At 45.7% G+C, this 19,987-nt stretch overlaps 1 protein-coding gene across 1 annotated transcript in view; it reads left to right on the top strand.

Annotated features, from left to right (window-relative positions):
• SRSF9 (serine and arginine rich splicing factor 9) overlaps positions 1-18,835 on the top strand; it is a 51,926-nt gene extending 33,091 nt beyond the window's left edge. The window contains exons 3-4 of the mRNA XM_033955432.1: positions 5,127-5,299; positions 18,219-18,835. Coding sequence (XP_033811323.1) covers positions 5,127-5,299; positions 18,219-18,362 — 317 coding nt within the window. The 3' untranslated portion in view covers positions 18,363-18,835. The remainder of the gene's footprint in view (positions 1-5,126; positions 5,300-18,218) is intronic.
• Positions 18,836-19,987: the final 1,152 nt, after the last annotated feature.

Here is a 19,987-nt window from a genome sequence, read left to right as displayed (position 1 = left end):
CTCTGGAACCCTTTTTTAAAAATCAGCATAACATTGGCCATCCTCCTCCAATCTTCAGGTACTACAGACTATTTTAGCGACAGGTTACAGATTACTAACAGCAGGTCAGCAATTTCATGTTTGAGTTCTTTTAGTACCCTGGGATGTATACCGTCTGGTCTAGAGAGCTGAACGGGGACGACGGGAATCCCGTGGGACCCACGGGGATCCCGTGGGTGCCCCCTGTGGGTCGTGGGGATCCCATGGGGACGCCCCCTAGGGTCACGGGGATCCCGTGAGGACGCCTCCGAGGGTCGTGGGGTTCCTGCGGGGTTGGATGCGAGGCTCGTCTTCTCCCTGCTTGCCCTGCCACAGCACACAGCTGATCGGCAAAGCCCTCCCTCCCTCAGACGTCAGCGCTGACATCGGGAAGACTTCCTTTCCGATCGGCTGTGTGCTGCGATCAGCAATGGCGTACCAAGGGGGGGGGCGGGGAGGGCGGTCTGCCCCAGGTGCAGCTATAGGAGGGGTGCACAGCCGGCCAGGTCCCCTTACCTTTGTGGCGCTTCCTCCGACCGACCGACAACAGGTCAGGTCCAACAAACCTCCCTGCCCTGTATCCGCGAATCTAAATTACTTTCTTAGAGCAGCTTCAATACTCCAACTGCTGTAAGAAGGTAATTTAGATTCGCGGCTACAGGGCCGGGAGGTTTGTCAGATCGGGCCTGTTCTGTTGTCAGTCAGGCGGGGAAGTGCCACAAAGGGGCAGGGAGGGAGAGAGGGAGGAAAGGTGGAGTGGAGAGGAAAAGACGCTTAAGGTAAAACTGAGGGGGGAGAAGGACGCTGAAAGGACATGGGGAAGATGGGGGGGGGAGAAGGACGCTGAAAGGACATGGGGAAGACAGAGGGGGGAGAAGGATGCTGAAAGCACATGGGGAAGACAAAGGGGTGGAGAAGGACGCTGAAAGGACATGGGGAAGACGGAGGGGGAGAAGGATGCTGAAAGGACATGGGGAAGACAGAGGGGGAGGATGCTGAAAGGACATGGGGATGACGGGGGGAGAAGGACACTGAAAGGACATGGGGAAGACGGAGGGGGAGAAGGATGCTGAAAGGACATGGGGAAGACAGAGGGGGAGGATGCTGAAAGGACATGGGGAAGACGGGGGAGAAGGAAGCTGAAAGGATATGGGGAAGACAGAGGGGGGAGAAGGACACTGAAAGCACATGGGGGAGAAGGACGCTGACTGGACATGGGGGAGAAGGACGCTGAAAGGAATGGGGAAGAGAGAGTGGGGAGAAGACGCTGGCAGGGAAGAAGACAGAGATGCCAGACTATGGGGGGAGCGGAGGGAAGAAGATGGGTGCCAGACCAATTTGGAAGGGGGAAGAAAGGGAGAGGCACAGTAACAGAGCAAATGGAAGACGCAGAGAGAAGAGAGATAGTGGATGGAAGGAATTGAATGAGAACATGAGGAAAGCAGAAACTAGGCAACAAAGGTAGGAAAAAAATTATATTTCTTTTATTTATTTTTTTTTTGCTTTAGGATAAAGTAGTATATTAGTTGTGTTGATGATTTATAAACATTAGAGGCTCTGGTAGAAACCCGTTTACAAAGTATGTATTCTTCCCAATTAATATTTCCAAATTAATAAAGTCTTTTTGCTTATGTGTAAATGGGTTTCTACCAGAGCCTTTAATTCAGTAGCATAATTAAATGAAATCCCTATTTCTGTAGTTTATAGGGACGGAGGGGATTCCTCGCGGGGACGGGTGGGATTTCTGTCCCCGCGCAACTTTCTAGTCCGGTCCAGGCAATTTATCACTTTTTAATTTGTCGTTTTGGCTATTTTTTTATTGTAAACCGCATAGATGCATTTGCCAACATGGTATATCAAATATGAAATAAACTTGGAAAATGATTGTTTTCTGCGACCAACTCGCAAGTTGAGGTGCTTAATCATCTGTAAGGAATCATATGCTCGTCTACAAGTTCTTTAAGATGCTTATCCTAGAAATAAGCAGTGACATTCCCAAGGCCATCTTATAATGACTTATGGTCTTTTAAGAAAATAAATTATCCATTTTTTTACACTTTGCTAAGCTACCTGCTTTCACCACATTCTCTGACAACTGATTCCAGAATTTAATTATACATTGAGGAAAGAAATATCTCCTCTGGTAGCTTTATTGCATGTCCCCGAGTCCTACCATGTTTCCCCGAAAATAAGACATTGTCATTGATTTTGGGCCCAAAAAGGGCACTAGGTCTTATTTTTGGGGAGGTCTTATTTTTTTACATGTACAATGATTATCTCTCCCTTCCTGTCCTCCACCCCAATTCTTCCTATTTCCTTTCTCTCCCCCATATGTTCAGCATCTTTCCTCCCCTCTCACCCATCCCCTTGTGCAGTATCTTTCTATCCCTCCCCCATCCCTCCCATCCCCCTGTGCATCAGAACTCTTGCAGCCTATATTCCTCCCTTCCCAGACCCCCATGGAGCATTTTTTAATTCCTCCCATCTTCCCACCGCTGTGCACCCCCCCTTCTCCCTGCTGACCCTTTCATTTCTCCCACCCATCTGAACCCCCGACCGCGAGACCAAAATACAATACCTTATAACAAACTACATCATCGTCAGCACAGGCCCCATTGTAGATTTCTCACGCCCGGGCGTTCCTTTGCCTGGGCATGGGAAAGCCACGATGGGGCCTGTGCTGCCGACGATGCGGTTTGTTATATGGTACTGTATTTCAGAGATTAGTGAGGGCACTTTGAGTAGAGAGTTTAGTGTAGCAAAGAGACAGGTTTTTAAACTTATTGGTAGTGATTGGCTTAGTCTTGCAGGAAAGGTTATGAATTGTGAACGTTAGATGGTCAGAGAGGGGAAGAATTGAGGTGCAGAAATTGGTGGAGGAGAAAACATTGTCAAGACAGTGGCCATTCTGGTGTGTAAGGTGGTGGCGCACAGCTGGAGATTGCATAAGGATGTTAGTGAGAAATCCTGTAAGTGTAGGAGTCAGAGGGATCATCAGTATGGATGTTGGTCACAAAGGATGAGGATTCAAGAAAGGAGATCCAGGAGTCAGTGAGGAAGGGAGAGGATGACTTAGCAGGAAGTTGGTAGATGACTGCTACCCAGAAGTTGGTAGATGACTGCTACCCAGAGAGGTAGAGAAGCGAATAGATGGATGGAGTGGACTTCAAAGGAGGGAAAACAGTGAGTTTAAGGTGGGAGAAGGGGTTGATACCTACAAGATGGTGAGTGTAGCAACCCAACACCACCTCCACGACTAACTAGGTGAGGAATGTGTGAGAAAAGGTAGAGGGTTCCTTTAAAAGGTGAGGCAGCATCCAGGGTTACTATTGCTTAGTGGATTAAGGAGACGGTGGCGTTAGCTTATTTGTTAAGGGGCAAGGTGGTTCCTTTGTTTTTAAGGGCTCGCTCTACAAGAGCTCAGGCAGCTTTTTAGGGTCAAGCACTCCTTGGTTTCACCTCAGGACATCTGTAAGGGGGCAGTTTGGTCTTTGCTTCATTCCTTCGCTCGTCATTACGCCTGTCAAGATGCCACCTTTTGGGACTTGGGTTTTAGAGGCAGATTTGCAGGAGTGCTGATCTAGAGGGAAGCTATGTAAGCTGCTAATTTGCTTTCCAGTAGTCCCTCTAAACCGGCAAAAAGCCCACCTGTTTTGTTTCTACTACTTGTTTCTCGTCTGAACTGTGGAGGGTTAGCTGCTAGGCCAGAGTTAACCTCCCCTCCCAACCACCAACAAACAAAAAACCCCAAAAAAAGCAAAACGGAGGTTGAATGATGATTTTTCTGTATGAGTTACAATGCTGCTCTTTGGTATATTCACCAAAGGTGTAATTTTTGTAAAGTACTTCTGTATAGAGCACATCAGTGGTCACTTATGTAGTCGGGGATGCCCTATGGAGGGTTGTCCAGACTATTCTGGAAGTGACCAGGTCAAGCAGCAGCAGCTCATGTGACTTGAATTTGAGAGGTGTTCAGCTGTTCTTTCCTTTTCCTTGAAGGGACATCTGCTTAGTTATTCAGTGACTGGCTTCCAGGGGACTTCACAGCCCACTTATAGGTTCTATAAGTCAAAGCTCAGTGGTTCTCTCTCCATCTGCTGGTAGGATTGTGCAATACCCATCTGTGCTGGTCTAGAGGGATTAAAGGAAAGCAAATTAGCAGGTAAAATGTTTCTCTTTAAGTGCCAGTGTTTCACATATGTAAAGTGATTAAAACCAATTTAAACTTGTTTCCATATCTTCAAAACTTCCTACATAGTTTGATCAGCACTTAAATACTATACTACTAAATGTAAAATTTCAGCTTGATGGACCTGTTCTGTATAGTTTAGGGACCTTCATTTAAAAAAATTTTCCTATTAATCTCGGTGTTTAAAAAAATTGGAGAAAATTTGTTAATGAAAAAGTTGCTCCTCTTGATTAATCAGTGTGTGGTGGTGAACTACCAGAATAGTTTTTAAAAATGTGTGCACTAAGTTGACTTTGCTTATTCTTCTATTTCCCTATTAGCCTCGGTCCTCGTTCTTTGCTGTCTTCCAGTCTGACTCTCCTGATAGCACCTAGCTGCTCTGTTTGTATTGTGAGGTGCTGGTACTCCTATCTGTCTCGAACAATTATGAGTGCTGCATAGCTCAAACTTAATCATGTGGAGAAGAGGGTAGACAGCATAATAGTGCTACATGCCCAGCTTCATTTTTCTCTCTCACCTAAAACTGCCAAAGAGGGTAGGAGTCAGCTGTGAGAGTTTCAAGAAACATGTAACTTTTAAATGACCAACAGTTGAAAGAAAACCAATTTAAACACATGAATGTGTAAATGCCAAGATTTTTGTAAAGGTGAAAATGGTTTTAAACAGATAAGGCTCTGAGTAGTGCTATGTACCTCTATGGCATTCCTAGCCTTGATTAGTCTGGGGAGCAGAAGACTATACAGTTGGGTAAACTCAGTGAATGAGATTTGGGCAAAGGTGCACTTAATAGCAGAAGGTCTTGAATGTGCAAGCTTACATTTTGACATTAGGCCATCCTTACTCTCTAGAGTTTCTTGTCTTTCTTTCTTTCTGGCTTCTCATGTTTTTTTCCCCTTTTTGTGATGTTATCTTTTCTCAGGGCTTCCTCCTTCAGGGAGCTGGCAGGATTTGAAGGACCATATGCGTGAAGCTGGTGATGTCTGCTATGCAGATGTGCAGAAGGATGGAATGGGAGTGGTGGAGTTTCTTCGCAAGGAAGATATGGACTATGCCTTGCGTAAATTAGATGACACCAAATTTCGATCCCATGAGGTCAGTTCTACTGCCTGCTTTGTGAAAAAAGTTTTGAGATTGCTAGGTTTACTGTATATTGGATTACAGCGTTTGTCTTGGAAAGGCTGCTTTTTTTTTCCCCTTTATTTTCTAAGATACATTTTTTTTTCTTTTGAAATATCCTTCTTTGATTTCTGTTCTTCCTTTTGACTCTTACCCTTAAAAAGTGCTGAAACGTCTTTGTGAGCACAGTATCAGAACGTGCTCAGTCTATTTTGGGGTGCTTCTGGTGCATCACACCAAGAAGTAAATTTTCTTGGGTTAAAATTCATGTTGATACAAATGACTAAATTTGTCTACAATAGTACAACTTGTTTCCAATATGACACACTCCAATCCTGAACATATGGGTAGTCGAACCTCTTCTCACGAGAACTTTAGGGAGCTTTGTTAGCATTCTTTTGCTCTGTCTCTCCCATCCATCTGGACTGTCCTCCAATTCCTCAGTTGTCTCTCTGCAAGCAATACTGGTACAAGCATGTTTCTTTTGCGTGTGTTTCTTTTCATTTACATTCTGTCTTTTGCTAACCATTTGCAAAGCTTTTCGGTGCTGCATAGGATCGCTTTATCTGGGAGAGCACAGACTCTGTGGTCAAGTGTCTGCTCCCAAGGGGCAGATTGCTTTGCAGTGTACCCACTTGGACATTCTGCACTACAGTTTGGGGGCTCAGCAATCATTCATTTGGGAGCAAGGCTCACCCCAGGTTTGTCTGCAGTGGGCTTGAATGCAGGCTGAGTGGCTCTGGCAGTTATTCCAGGATCTGAGCCAACTGCTTCCCCCCCCCCCCTGTTTACGTGGCGGGATCCGGTGGAGGTTAAGGTCTCTGGCCAGTTCATTGGGCCTGAGGGGCAGTCAAAAGACACAAGCAGTCCGGATTTCAGGCTTTTGGGGGCAACTTGCACACATGCAGTTCCCAGCACACAGCATAGCACAGTGAGTAATTGATAGCTGGAAAAGAAAACTGGGGTGGGGAGGTCTTTAAAATTTATTTATTTATTGTTTTAGGTTCTGTGGTTATAGGTTCCCCCACCTCTACAATTGCTAATTTTTACTCCCCCAGTGTAGCTCCCCAGGTCATTATCCCAGGACATACAGGCAGCCTATTCTCACATGTGGGTGACGTCATCCATGGAGCCCAGATGTGGACAGCCTCGCAAGCAGACTTGTTTGTAGAAACTTAGAAGTTTCGAGTCTGCCGCACCGCGCATGCGCGAGTGCCTTCCCGCCCAGCACAGGTCACGTCTCCTCAGTTCTCAGTTTACTGTGAACTTAGTTCGATTTGTGCCTTCTCTTCACCGCGGTTCGTGTTTTATTTTCTTTATTACTGGATTGCTGTGCTTTTCTTTTCGTTTTTGTAAAAAAAAAAAAAAATAATAATTTTTTATCAACTGACTGGTGGGGCGTGCCACACGCCTGCAGCCTGTGGGCTTCGACTTTGCGGCGGCTATCTTCCCTTCTATGTCCCGGCCGGTCACAGGCTTCAAGAAGTGTAGCCAGTGCCATCAGTGCCAGCGTGCAATCTCCCTCGCTGACCCACACCGCTGGGGCCTTCAGTGTCTGGGGCCTGACCATTGCCTGGAGTCGTGCGTTCACTGTGCTACTCTTCAGCCTCAAGCCCTCAAACGTTGTCGGGTTCAAGTGGAGAAGATTTTCAGGATGGACTCTTCTGCTACACCCTCGACCTCAGATCCTTCTGCGGGGTGTCCTCCTGCCTCCACAACTCTGACCTCAAGTAAGTCTGCCAAGTTTTCTCCTGAGCTTCTCTCAGGTCAGATACCTAAGCAGACGGTTCCAGCGGTGGTGCTCAAGCTGTCCAAGCACTCCAAGCTGAAACATGCTTCTTCTGCCACCTCGGAGCCTTTAGCCTTAGCAAGTGGTCCAGTTTCAGACTCGGATCCACAATTGCAGGCTACTATCCAGACCATTTTAGAGCGGGAATTTGTTTAGTTACTGAGCAAATACAGTCATGCCTTAACTCTGCTTCCTGCAGTCCAGCCTGGGCACTCCAGCCTGGGCACTCGGCAGTCTCGCAAGAGGTCGAGTCCTTGCCTGTGCCTTGAGCTGAATCTACACACTCTGTGCAAGGAGCCGAGTCTTTGCGAGTGCCTCGACTGGAATCCTTACACTTCATGCAAGGAGCCGAGTCTTTGCGAGTGCCTCGACTGGAATCCTCACACTCCATGCAAGGAGCCGAGTCTTTGCGAGTGCCTCGACTGGAATCCTCACACTCCATGCAAGGAGCCGAGTCTTTGCGAGTGCCTCGACTGGAATCCTCACACTCCATGCAAGGAGCCGAGTCTTTGCGAGTGCTTCGAGATTCCTCAATCCTAACCACTGAGTCTATGGAGTTTCGATCTACAGCTTCCAGCCCTATATCCTCACCAAAGGCATTGCCCGTTTCAAGGCACAGGGTGAACCTCGACCTTGCACGAGACCTCCTTCCAGACAGCACTCTCATTGCCAGTTGAGGCCCTCATCGAGGCATTTATTGAGGCGCAGGTCCTCTTCCAGGGAGAAGCCTTCCAGCTCTTCGAGGCCTCCAATCCCTCGATCAAGGAAATTGGGTCATTAGGGCATAGACAGGGGGTGGGTAAGCAGAGTGGGCAGACTTGATGGGCTGTAGCCCTTTTCTGCCGTCATCTTCTATGTTTCAATAGCAGAACCCGAGGACTCAGCTGATTCCAATGCCTCGTCCCAGTCTGTCTATTCACTGAGATACCAATACTCTAGAGCAGTGGTTCCCAACCCTGTCCTGGAGGAACACCAGGCCAATTGGGTTTTCAGGCTAGCCCTAATGAATATGCATGAAGCAAATTTGCATGCCTATCACTTCTTTCATATGCAAATCTCTCTCATGCATATTCATTAGGGCTAGCCTGAAAATCCGATTGGCCTGGTGTTCCTCCAGGACAGGGTTGGGAATCACTGCTCTAGAGAGGCTTTGCCATCTTTTTCCACTCAAGGCACCTCAAGGTCTTCCAATCCCTCTCAAGGCCATGCTTTGGCGGATCAACTCTCTTTTTCCTCTTTCCTCAGACAAATGGCTGAGGATTTGGATCTCGAACTCGATGCTGGTTCTAAATACTCTAAGGAGTATTTAGAGGAAATGAGTATGCATCGGCCTCCTGCAGAGTCTCTCAAGCTTCCTCTTAACAGACTTCTGTCTCAAACTTTCAAATGAAACCTCAAGACTCCTTATGCTATTCCTGCAGTTCCAGGCAAGTTGGAATCGAGGCATAGAACTCTACATTGCAAGGGCTTTGAGAATTCACAACTATCTCACCAATCCCTTCTCGTTGAATCTTCATTGAAGAGGACCCATCCTTTCAGGGTTTATGCCACCGTACCTCCTGGAAGAGAGGGTAGGACCATGGACAAGTTTGGCCATCGCCTTTATCAAAATTCAATGATAGCTTCCAGAGTCCTAAACTATAATTTTATTTTCACTACTTATTTTAAGTACCTGATTGATATACTTCCAGGTTTTACTAAAGACTTTGGTCAGCATAGACATTTGGAGTTTCAGCAAGTCTCTGCTACCTTGGCGCAACTCAGGTTGCATCTTCTTCAGGCATCTTATGATGCCTTTGAACTTTCCTCCAGTGTCACTGCATTCTCGGTAGCGATGCGCCGCCTGGCCTGACTGCACACTATTTATATGGATCCCAATATTCAGGACCGTCTGGCTAATATACCTTGTGAGGGCAATGACCTCTTTGATTAATCCATAGAGGCTGCCACCAAGAAATGCTTCTATCATCAGATCAAAGCTTAAGGTGGCTCCTGCAAAACTTTCTCGGCCTCTTCCATCCTATCAGAGGCGTTATCCTCCCAGGGCAGCTCCTTACACTCAAGCACCTTCCAAGAAACAGCAGAAGCAGCAGAAACAGCAGAAGCAGCAGAAACCTCAACCTTCTGCTGCACCTAAGGCTGCTCAGCCTTTTTGACTGTCTCAGAGTATGACTGTCTCAAACAGAGCATAACCTCCATCGTTCTGCCTCTGTCCTCCTCTCTCCCCATAGGAGGTCATCTCCATCATTTTTACCATCGATTGAAGTCCATTACAACCGACCTCTGGTGCTGTCAATAATCAGGGAAGGATGCTCTCTTCATTTCACTCAGATTTCCACCAGAGCTTCCTCCAAGAGAGTATCCTTTCAATCCATCCCAGATCACCCTTCTTCTTCAGGAAGCTCCCCTGAAACAGCAGAGAAGGGGTTTTTACTCCCATTACTTCCTCGTTCCGAAGAAGACAGGCGATCTGCGATCCAAACTGCCAATCAAGTGGAGAAGGCTTCATCTAAGGTAAGGCAGATATTGGGTTGTATCAATAGAAGTTTCATCAGCCGAAAGCCTGAAGTCATAATGCCGTTGTACAGGGCCATGGTGAGACCTCATCTGGAGTACTGTGTGCAATTCTGGAGGCCACATTACAGTAAAGATGTGCGCAGAATTGAATCGGTTCAGCGGACGGCCACCAGGATGATCTCGGGGCTCAAGGGTCTCTCGTACGAAGAGAGACTGAACAAATTGCAGCTCTACACTCTCGAGGAACGGGAGAGGGGAGACATGATCGAAACATTTAAGTACCTCACGGGACGTGTCGAAGTGGAAGATGATATTTTCTTTCTCAAGGGACCCTCGGCCACAAGAGGGCACCCGCTCAAACTCAGGGGCGGAAAATTTCATGGCGACACCAGAAAGTATTTCTTCACAGAGAGAGTGTTTGATCATTGGAACAAGCTTCCAGTGCAGGTGATCGAGGCAGACAGCGTGCCAGACTTTAAGAATAAATGGGATACCCATGTGGGATCCCTACGAGGGTCAAGATAAGGAAATTGGGTCATTAGGGCATAGACAGGGGTGGGTAAGCAGAGTGGGCAGACTTGATGGGCTGTAGCCCTTTTCTGCCGTCATCTTCTATGTTTCTATGATCTCGGGGCTCTCAACAAATTTTTGGTCAAAGAAAAATTTTGCATGTTGTCCCTGGCATTCCTTTAGCCCGTTCTAGATTAGAACGATTGGTTATACTTTCTGGAACTCAAGGAGGCTTACACTCACATTCCCATTCATCCAGCCTCCCGTCAGTACCTCAGATTTCGGGTGGGAAATCTGCATTTTCAATACAGAGTGCTACCTTTCGGCCTCACATCATCTCCAAGAGTGTTCACCGAATGCCTAGTAGTGGTAGCAGCAGCTCTGTGGAACCATGGTCTTCAGGTATTCCCCTACCTGGACGACTGGCTCATTAAAGATTCAACATCTCGGGGATATTGTACTGACCCTATGGACTACATGGTTCCTACAAAGTTTGGGATTCAAGATCAGCTTCTTCAAATCCCACCTTCACCCCTCTCAGAATCTACAGTTCATCGGAGCTATCCTGGACATTGTCCAGCTCAGAGCATTCCTTCCTCAGTAGCATCTGGATGTCAGTGTCAGTGTCTTCACTCTCAGCAAGACACATGATGGTACTACTCGGTCACATGGCTTCGACCGTTCACGTGACTCCTTTTGCCAGACTTCACCTCAGAATTCCTCAGTGGACCCTGGCATCTCAGTGGACACAGGCTAGTGAACCACTCTCTCAACACATTAGTCATTCCTTTGTTGAGGCATTCTCTCCACTGGTGGATGCTCTCTTCCACTCTCTCCAGAGGTTTACTGTTTTGGACGCCCCCTCATCAGAAGGTCCTCACGACAGATTCCTTAACCTACGCTTGGGGGCACACCTCAACAGTCTACGTACTCAGCACGGATCATCAGTGTCATATAAATTTGTTGGAACTCAGAGCAATCTTCAATGCTCTCAAAACTTTTCAACATCATCTTCACGACCAGGTAGTCCTCATTCGGACGGACAACCAAGTCGCCATGTACTATGTCAATAAACAGCTGTCTACATCCAAGCGGCGCAAAACTGTTTGGCGGACAAATTGAGTCGCCTTCTGCAACCTCGCGAATGGACACTCAATTCCTCACCTCTTCATCACATTTTTTATCAGTGGGGAACTCCTCAGATCTCTTTGCATCTCTCCAAAACCACAAACTGCCTCAATTCTGCTCCAGGATATAATCTCCTCATCACCTCGAGGCAGATGCTTTTCTGTTGGAACGGATGAATCTCTTCCAATATGCATTTCCTCATTCCCTCTGATCCTCAAGACTCTCATCAAGCTGAAGAACGATCATACCACCATGATTATGATAGCCCAGGCAACCTTGGTACTCCCTTCTACTTCAACTCAGCAACAGGGAGCCAAACATTTTACCAGTTTTTCTGTCTCTGCTTACACAGTCAAGGATCTCTATTTCATCCCAATGTGCAGTCTCTACACCTGACAGCTTGGTACCTTTCAACATAACTCCTGTTCAATTTTCTCAACCTGTATGAGACATTTTAGACAATGCTACCATCAAAAATGGACTAGATTTTCTACGTGGTGCATCTCTCATAACAAGGAGCCTCAAGATGCCTCCTTGTCCTTCGTTTTGGACTATCTTTATCACTTATCTGCCTCTGGCCTCAAGTCTGCATCCATTCGAGTCCATCTCAGTGAAATTGCTGCTTTCCATCATCCTATTGAAGGGAAACTCCTCTCCGCTCATCCGTTGATTTCCAAATTTATGAAAGGACTTTTCAATGTCAAACCGCCTCCAGTGGTTTGGGATCTCAATGTTGTTCTTGCTCAATTGATGAAGCGTCCTTTTGAACCAATGGCTTCGGCTCATCTGAAATATCTCACTTGGAAAGTAGTGTTTCTCATTGCCCTCGCATCTGCTCGAAGAGTTAGTGAGCTGCAAGCTTTAGTTGCTGATCCACCTTTCACAGTTTTCCATCATGACAAGGTGGTCCTTCGTACTCATCCTAAATTCTTACTTATATTTAAATGTTTTTATTGAAAATTTCCAAAATAAACTGACATCTCAAGAACATGTACATAAGAGCATAACAAGTGCACCCCGCCCCCCACCCAAATCCACAGTGAGGATGAAATCCATCTTCCAGAGAATTGAAAAGTCATGGGTTCAACAAATTATTACGAGCTTTATGAGTTAAAGTGAGCCAAAAGGACTCCCAAATGGAACAATATATACGTCCCCTAGGCGTATCCAACGATGACAAAGAAAGACGCTCCATAGAAGCCTGATGGAAGTATAAGGGTACGCCAATGGGACAAGGTTGGCGAGTCCGGTACAATCCAACAATGAAGAATAGTTTTTTTCCCAGCAAGAGGGCTCTTTCCAAGAATCCCCGGAAACCCCTCGGGGACACCCGAGGAAGATGTTCCAAGGTAAAAAGCATCTCGGGACCATGCGTATAACCATGATGCCACATAGAGGTAATGTGTTGTTGCAGCTGAGTCCAAAAGCCCTGAACCATGGGACAAGCCCAAAATTGATGTCCCAATGTGGCCGAGGGTTGATTACATTTAAGACAAGTGTCTGTGGGGCTAATTTTAGCTCGATGGAGATAAGCTGGGGACCTATGGAGTCGAAGAAGAAATTTATAGTTCATTTCAATCAAAGTCACTTGAGGTGTAATGACAAAAATTCTCTTAAGTCCATTCTGAATTTGTAGCCAGTAACCGCACAAGATAAGTACCTAGACCATTGGGCAGCATAAAGATCATAAGAAATGGTCCCCAGGCTCTCTCGGAGAAAACGAAGATGAAATTTCAAAGGAATCTGAGTCTGAGCTGATAAACATAAGGCTTCAGAGAGGGCCTCTTGACTTCGATTAGTAAAGCCTTCCTTCGGAAGAGACCTCACGTATGAGGCCATCTGATAATACGCCAGCCAATCCCCAGGCGTCCACTTATAATCCGTTTGCATCACTGTAAAGGAAGGCATATCGCCCTGTGAGGTAACCACCTGAAAAATATATTGAAGATTAGTGGTTCTCCACACCGATGATGGAAACTGAGAAGTCCCAGGCGGAAAGTCCTTGTTGTCCAATAGTGGCAGGTAAGCCGTGGCTGTATGAGGAATATGCAGAAACTTACATAACCTGGCGGAGAGGTTTAAAAAATATACCTCCAACGGGTCCACTCGGGAAATGCTGTGTGTGTAACAAATAACTAAAATGATATGGGTCACAAAGAATGAGCTCCGAGGCAGTCGCAGAGAAGTGGCGGGTGCCCCGGAACCAGTCATTTAAATGTCGCATTTGACAGGCCTGTGAAAACAGTCATAGACTATGCAGTCCCAGCCCCCCCTTGTCCCTGGGAAGCATTAAAGCAGACAAAGCAATTCTTGCCCGTTTCCCATTCCACAAGAAGGATGTCAAGCATTTCCCAACCACTTTGTCGTGTTTAGCAGACAACAAGATAGGAAGCATTTGAAAAACATAAAGCCATTGAGGCACCAACACCATGTTATACAATGCTATTCTACCCATCAGGGACAATGGAAAATCCATCCAAATTTGCAGCTTTTGTTGAGTAAGAGTCAGGAGTGGCAAGACATTCAAGGAGTACAATCGAGTGAGATCCATAGGTATCCTAATCCCCAAATATGTCAAATAATCAGACACCCAGCGTAACGGGAATTCTCCCCTCCATTGGCCAGGGACCTCCCGGGACAAGGGCAATACAGTCGATTTTTGAAAGTTGAGAACCAATCACGAGTATAAACTAAACTCATCTAAAATAGCCAATGCCCTGGTCAAGGACTGCTGTGGATCAGACAAAGTCAACAGCATGTCATCTGCAAATGCCAGAACACGCAATTGGGAATCCCCTTCCGGAAGACCGAGCAAGTCGTCATCCCGTAGCAGAGTGCGCAAAAAAGGATCCAGGTAAAGCAAAAACAACAAAGGGGAGAGGGGACCGCCCTGCCTCGTGCCCCTCGATATTGGAAAAGCCTCAGTCCTCGTGCCATTAACTAAAACACATGCAGTCGGAGCCGAATACAACAATCTGATCATGTTTTGAAACCATCCCGTGATTCCCAAGTAAGTAAGAACCGTAAAAAGATAATGCCAATTGACCTGATCAAAAGCCTTGGCGGCATCAAGGCTAACAAGGATGCCAGCAGTATGAGTAGCTTGGGCTCTATGGATAGCTGTGAACAGCCTACGGACATTTAATACCGAGTGGCGCTGTTGTACAAATCCCACTTGTTCTGGCATAAGTTGGGGAAGTAACGCAGCCAACCTGTTAGCTAACACTTTACCCAAAATTTTTATGTCAACATTTATAAGGGAGATCGGGCAGTAGGATTCTAAGTCAGTGTCCGGTTTCCCGGGTTTCGGAATTAAGGTGATGTAGGCATGATTAGAACCCTCCGGAAAAGTGCCATCCGACAACGCCCTGGTATAATATGCCTCCAGAGGTCCACAAAGATGCGGGAACAATAGTTTATAAAACTCTGGAGAGAACCCATCAGGGCCCGGGGCCGAGCGATTCTTCAACTGTTTAACAGCAGATTGTAATTCTTTCCCCTGGATCGGCCTATTCAAAGCAAAACGCATTGGAGAAGATAGTCTGGGCATGCCTGCATCCTCTAAATAGTCATGAGCATCAGGCCCCCCATCCCCCTCCACAGAGAAATAAAAGTTCTTATAGTGGCGAAAGAAACAATCAGCTATATCCCGAGTTCTGCTCACCTTCGTACCATCAAGTAAATGTAAACAAGGGATATAGCGGTTGGACCGTTTGGGCTTCGTTAGGGTGGCCAATAACCTGCCAGGCTTATTCCCATGTTTGTAATAATGATATTTGGAGTAGTATAGTTGTTATCCCAGGACAAGCAGGCAGGTATTCTCACTAGTGGGTGATGTCATCCGACAGAGCCCCGATACGGACATCTTGCAAGCATGTCTTGCTTCAAGAAACTCAGAAGTTTCGAGATGCCCGCACCGCGCATGCGCCAGTGCCTTCCCGCCCGATGCTCCGGGCGTGTCTCCTCAGTTCTTTTTCTTCTGCGGAGCTGAGAAGTCTATCTTCAATTTGCGCCCATTGAATCTCTTTTTTTTTGCCGCGGGTTGAGTTCTTTTGGCTCTCCTGTGCATTTATTTCTTTCTTTGATTTCTTTTTTCAAAAAAAAAAAAAAAAAAATTTTCCTTCCAATACCGGGTTGGCCGCGTGGCTGGGGCCCCGCGCCTTCGACCTTGCAGCGGAGCTTTTCCAGCCTATGTCCCGGCCGATTACCGGTTTTAAAAAGTGTAGCAAGTGCCAGCGCGCAATTTCGCTCACGGACCCTCATCGACGCTGCTTACAGTGTCTGGGACCGGATCACTTCCCGAAATCGTGCCGGCCTTGCTCCACTCTGACGGCGAGAGCGTTTAAGCGTCACTGTCTGCTGTGGGAGTCCATGTTCAAGATGGAAGCTTCATCGGATCCTGCAGCTTCGACATCGACATCGACGGGTGCTTCGACTCCTTCGGCGAAGCCCTCTACCTCCCCGGCTGCTTCGGGCCTCCTGAAGCCGGCATCGTTCACGCCGGTTTCGGCCCCGACTTCGGCGCCGGTGCCTTCATCTGTCTCCTCGGAGCAGGTATCGACCCCTACTGTTCCACCAGTGGTGCTAAAGGTGCCGAAGTAATGTATTTAGAGCAGTCTGTGCGGAAGCCAACTGCTCGCCAGACTGAGACGTGGGACGAGTTAAGTGTTGTCTCTTAAGCGCCAAGCATTCTCGCTCCATCCGTATGATTCCCTGTGCTAATTTCTTCCTATAAGCCACCACATATGAGATGACATCCCCCCGGATGACAGATTTAGCCGCCTCCCAAAACAATAGCGGCGTCTCCCGATGTTGCGCATTAAATCGGAGATAATCTTCCCATTTAGCAGTAATATATTTAACAAAATCAGGATTATCTGTCAGATAGGCAGGGAAACGCCAACCCCCCAATAAGGGGGAGTCCCCCAAGAGGATGTCAATCCACACCGGGCAATGATCTGAAACAGAAATGGGACCAATTTCCAAAGATTCAATCAAAGAAAAGGAAGACGTGGAAACTAAAATGTAATCTATTCGAGAATAGGTATGGTGTGCGCGAGATTGATGGGTAAAGTCCTTCTCCTGTGGGTGCAATAACCGCCAAGGGTCAACTAACTCCAAAGCGTCACACAAATAAGGGAGGCCTTTACCAGGGGAAGTTCGTTGTGTGGACCCAGGCCCAGATCTATCCTGTAAATTGTCTAAAACCTGATTAAAGTCGCCCAAAACAAACAAAGGATGCGCCAAATCGCGTTGACCAAGTCGAACCAAGGCTTTAAAAAAAATTATGATCATATTGATTCGGGCCATATACTATTAAAACATTAAACACTCTCCTTCTCTCCCCATTTCCTTGGTCTGACATCTCTCTCCTTCTTACAGTCTGGCATCTCGCACCACTACTACTAATATTATTTCTATAGCGCTACTAGACTCCCCTCCTTCCCTTCCATTCCCTGGGCTGGCATCTCTCGTGGCATCTCTCCTCTTCCCCCCCTCCCCATGTAAAATTTTCTTTCTCTCCCTTCCTTCCCATTAGTCCAACATTTCTCCTCCCTTCCTCCTTTCTTGCCTCTCTCCCACTCCAACATTTCTTCCTCCTTTCCAGCAGTCCAATATTTTTCTCTCTACCTCCTGCACGCTTCCGGTCCTCATTCCTTCCCCTAACCATAATCTCTCCCCATCCACCCATGAGTTCTTGTGTTCTCTGACTCTGTCTAGTAAAGGCCCTGAGGCTGCTTGATGGAATCATGGGCTAAATTGGTTAGAGCAGTGTTTCTCAACTTCTTCATATACAGACAATATCATTTTATTAATATATAATGGTAACCAAAAAATTAAAAAAACACAAAGCACACTATACGTAGAGAAAATGTTAATTTATTATTTATGTGTTTGTTTTGTTGTTCAGAGATAAAGGCAGATGACTTTAAATATGCAATGTCACCTCAGTAACAACTTTAGAAAAATAAACAAATACAGTGCAAAATATAGAGATCAGATATAAATTCTCAAAACTGACTCATTTTAATCACTAAATTGAAAATAAAATCATTTTTCCTACCTTTGTTGTCTGGTGATTTCATGAGTCTCTGGTTGCACTTCTTTCTTGCTGCCTCCTGCACACTTCCTCTCTTCTAGACCTCATTCCCTTCCCTGACCAACATCTCTCGCTGTCCCTCCATGAGTCCAGCTTTTCTTCGTCTCTCGTCCCCCAGATCAGTTTTCACCACTGCCCATTTCTCCTTCTATCACCCCTCTCCAATATCATGCCACATCTCTTCCTCCATCACTATGCCCAACATTCCTCACCTTCAATCTATCCCTCTGTTCCCTCTCCACCACCATATCCAGCATTTCTCCATCTGATCCTTCTCTTCCCCATGCATCTTTACATTTTTATGGCCCAAAAATCTCATCCTATATTCGAGTATATATGGTAATTTCTCCTTCAGACTGCTAGCTGGATAATAAGACAGTAATTTTTGTCTCAACTTTGAATAGTGCTTTAAATACCATAGTTCATAGTTTACAAAGACAGGCAGTATAGAAAATGTAATCAACTGCTGTGCTCTCAGGATAATGATGTTGCTGCTTAAGTTGTGGATAAAGATGCTGAATATTGCTGTTATTTATTAGGCTTTTTTTGCTGCCTTTCTGAATTTACCTGCTGTGCCTGCCTTTTAAAATAAGCAGTGGCTGTAGTGTTTAAATATTCACACAATTTAAATGCATTTATAAGCAGGGGCTATGTTAAAATTACAAGCACTTGTCTTTGTACTCACTCTTTATTGTGGATTACTATATATAAGCTTCTGTTTCATTTTTGTATCTTATCTACATATGCTGCTGCTTTCTGGTTCTTATGCCACCTATGATGGTGGATGAATATTTTATTAATGTGTGGTTGGAATGCAAAGCTAGCATATTATGTTTTGTCTTGAATTTTAGGGTGAAACATCATATATCCGTGTCTGCCCAGAGAGAAGTACCAGCTATGGTTACTCCCGTTCACGCTCTGGTTCAAGAGGGCGTGATTCTCCATACCAAATCAGGAGTTCACCGCGCTATTCTTCTCCCTTCAGGTTGTACTGATCCTGCTGAACTTTTAATTCTGACACAAGCACACCTCTTCAGAATTACATTCCAGAACCAGTGGAACCCACCTTTCCTTCTCAATAAAATAAAATCTTTTTTTAATTAGTTTTACTCATGGAAATGCTGAGAATAATCTGTTTTGAACCTATGGTATGTTTCTTTGCTCTACAGGACCTGAAGGACCATTGTGACTTCTAGTGCTGATTTGAGATGGGCAGTTTTTGTCAGAATAAAAACATGCTATGAGAAGGGAGGTTCTGGGCTTATACGGCAGGTTTTATAGGGTATTGTATACTTCTATGGTTGGATAACTGCTCCGTCTGCAGTGGGGTAAATAAAAGTTAGTAGAATCCGTTTATTCTCACGTTACTCCCTCTGATGTTGGAAGCGTCATGGTTGTCATAACACTGATACATTTTGTAGTACAACTCCATTTTTTTTATTCCTATAAAGTTTTTGTTTACCTCTTTGCTTGTAGTCTTCTGTGGACATATTACCCTAACTACTTTTGGTCTGAATTTAGACTGGCATTGCAGAAACTGGTGAACTTAACACTACTGACAACGAAATTCTGTAGGATCTTTCTATGCCTATGCCAACTAGCTACATGAGAGTATGGATAAGGCTTCAGCATGTACAGTAATATATTTTAACATCATGTCCTGAAATGGCCCAAATGGAAGCAGTTTCCCTAATGGATAATGAATATTAAATATGGGTAAACCTTATAGGCATTCAAAGCCAGAATGGTTTGAGGATAGTGCATGGTTGAGCCTCTAGTTATGGTGAATAAGTAGTTTAAATAATACATTTAATGAAGTGACTTGGTATGTGAGTTCATGCCTCAAATTAGCTAATCTATAATGGGGCTGAGCAACCATTTTACACAGATGTTACTATCCCTGGTAGCTGCACATTACATAGTGTAAAACTGGAGCTACACCGACATTCTGTAATAAGTAAAAACAATAGAAATCAATTAGAGTGGCTATTTCTCCGGAGACAAGCAGGGGATATGCAGGCACACTTGTTGGTGAAGTCTCCGAATGAGCATGGTGTGTCGGTGCTCTCTCTAGCTATAGTAAGCTTTAAGCTTACTGAGCATGTGCAGGAGCTCTAGCCCTCGAACCTCCTCCTGTCGGTTTTTTAGTTTGCTGCTCCTGTTCAGTCACAGCTCTCCCTTTCTCTTTAAAAAAAATAATTCACTTTTAAAGAATAGTTTTAGGAAGGGCTTTCTTGTCTTTAGCATATTAAAAACAACAACAAACCCCCCCCCCCCCCCCCCCCCCCCGAAAATGAACTTTTTCTCTTCACAGAAAATTTTTTCTTTCAGTCACCAAAAAAAGAAAAGGAAACAAGGTGAAGAATTCCTTCAGGCAACCGTTTTTCTTCACATTGGCTCAGCCGACATTAGTCAGATTAATTTTTTCTACGGAACACAGCGGTCTTTAGGACCGTAAAGACTCCTGTCGTCTCAAATGGAGACTAACACTCCTTCTGATGATGCTTCGCGTCAGAACAGGCAAGAAACGGGACTCTGCCTCGGTACCGGCGGGGGAAGGAAGCGCCAAACTGCCACAGCTGCAGGATAAAAATAGCTCAGCTTTGGCAGTGGCTCATAA

The sequence above is a fragment of the Geotrypetes seraphini genome, chromosome 8 (assembly GCF_902459505.1).
Source record: "Geotrypetes seraphini chromosome 8, aGeoSer1.1, whole genome shotgun sequence".
Classification (NCBI taxonomy): Eukaryota; Metazoa; Chordata; class Amphibia; order Gymnophiona; family Dermophiidae; genus Geotrypetes; species Geotrypetes seraphini.
The sequence above is the reverse complement of the archived record's forward strand: the minus strand, read 5'-3'. Positions and strand labels throughout refer to the sequence as shown.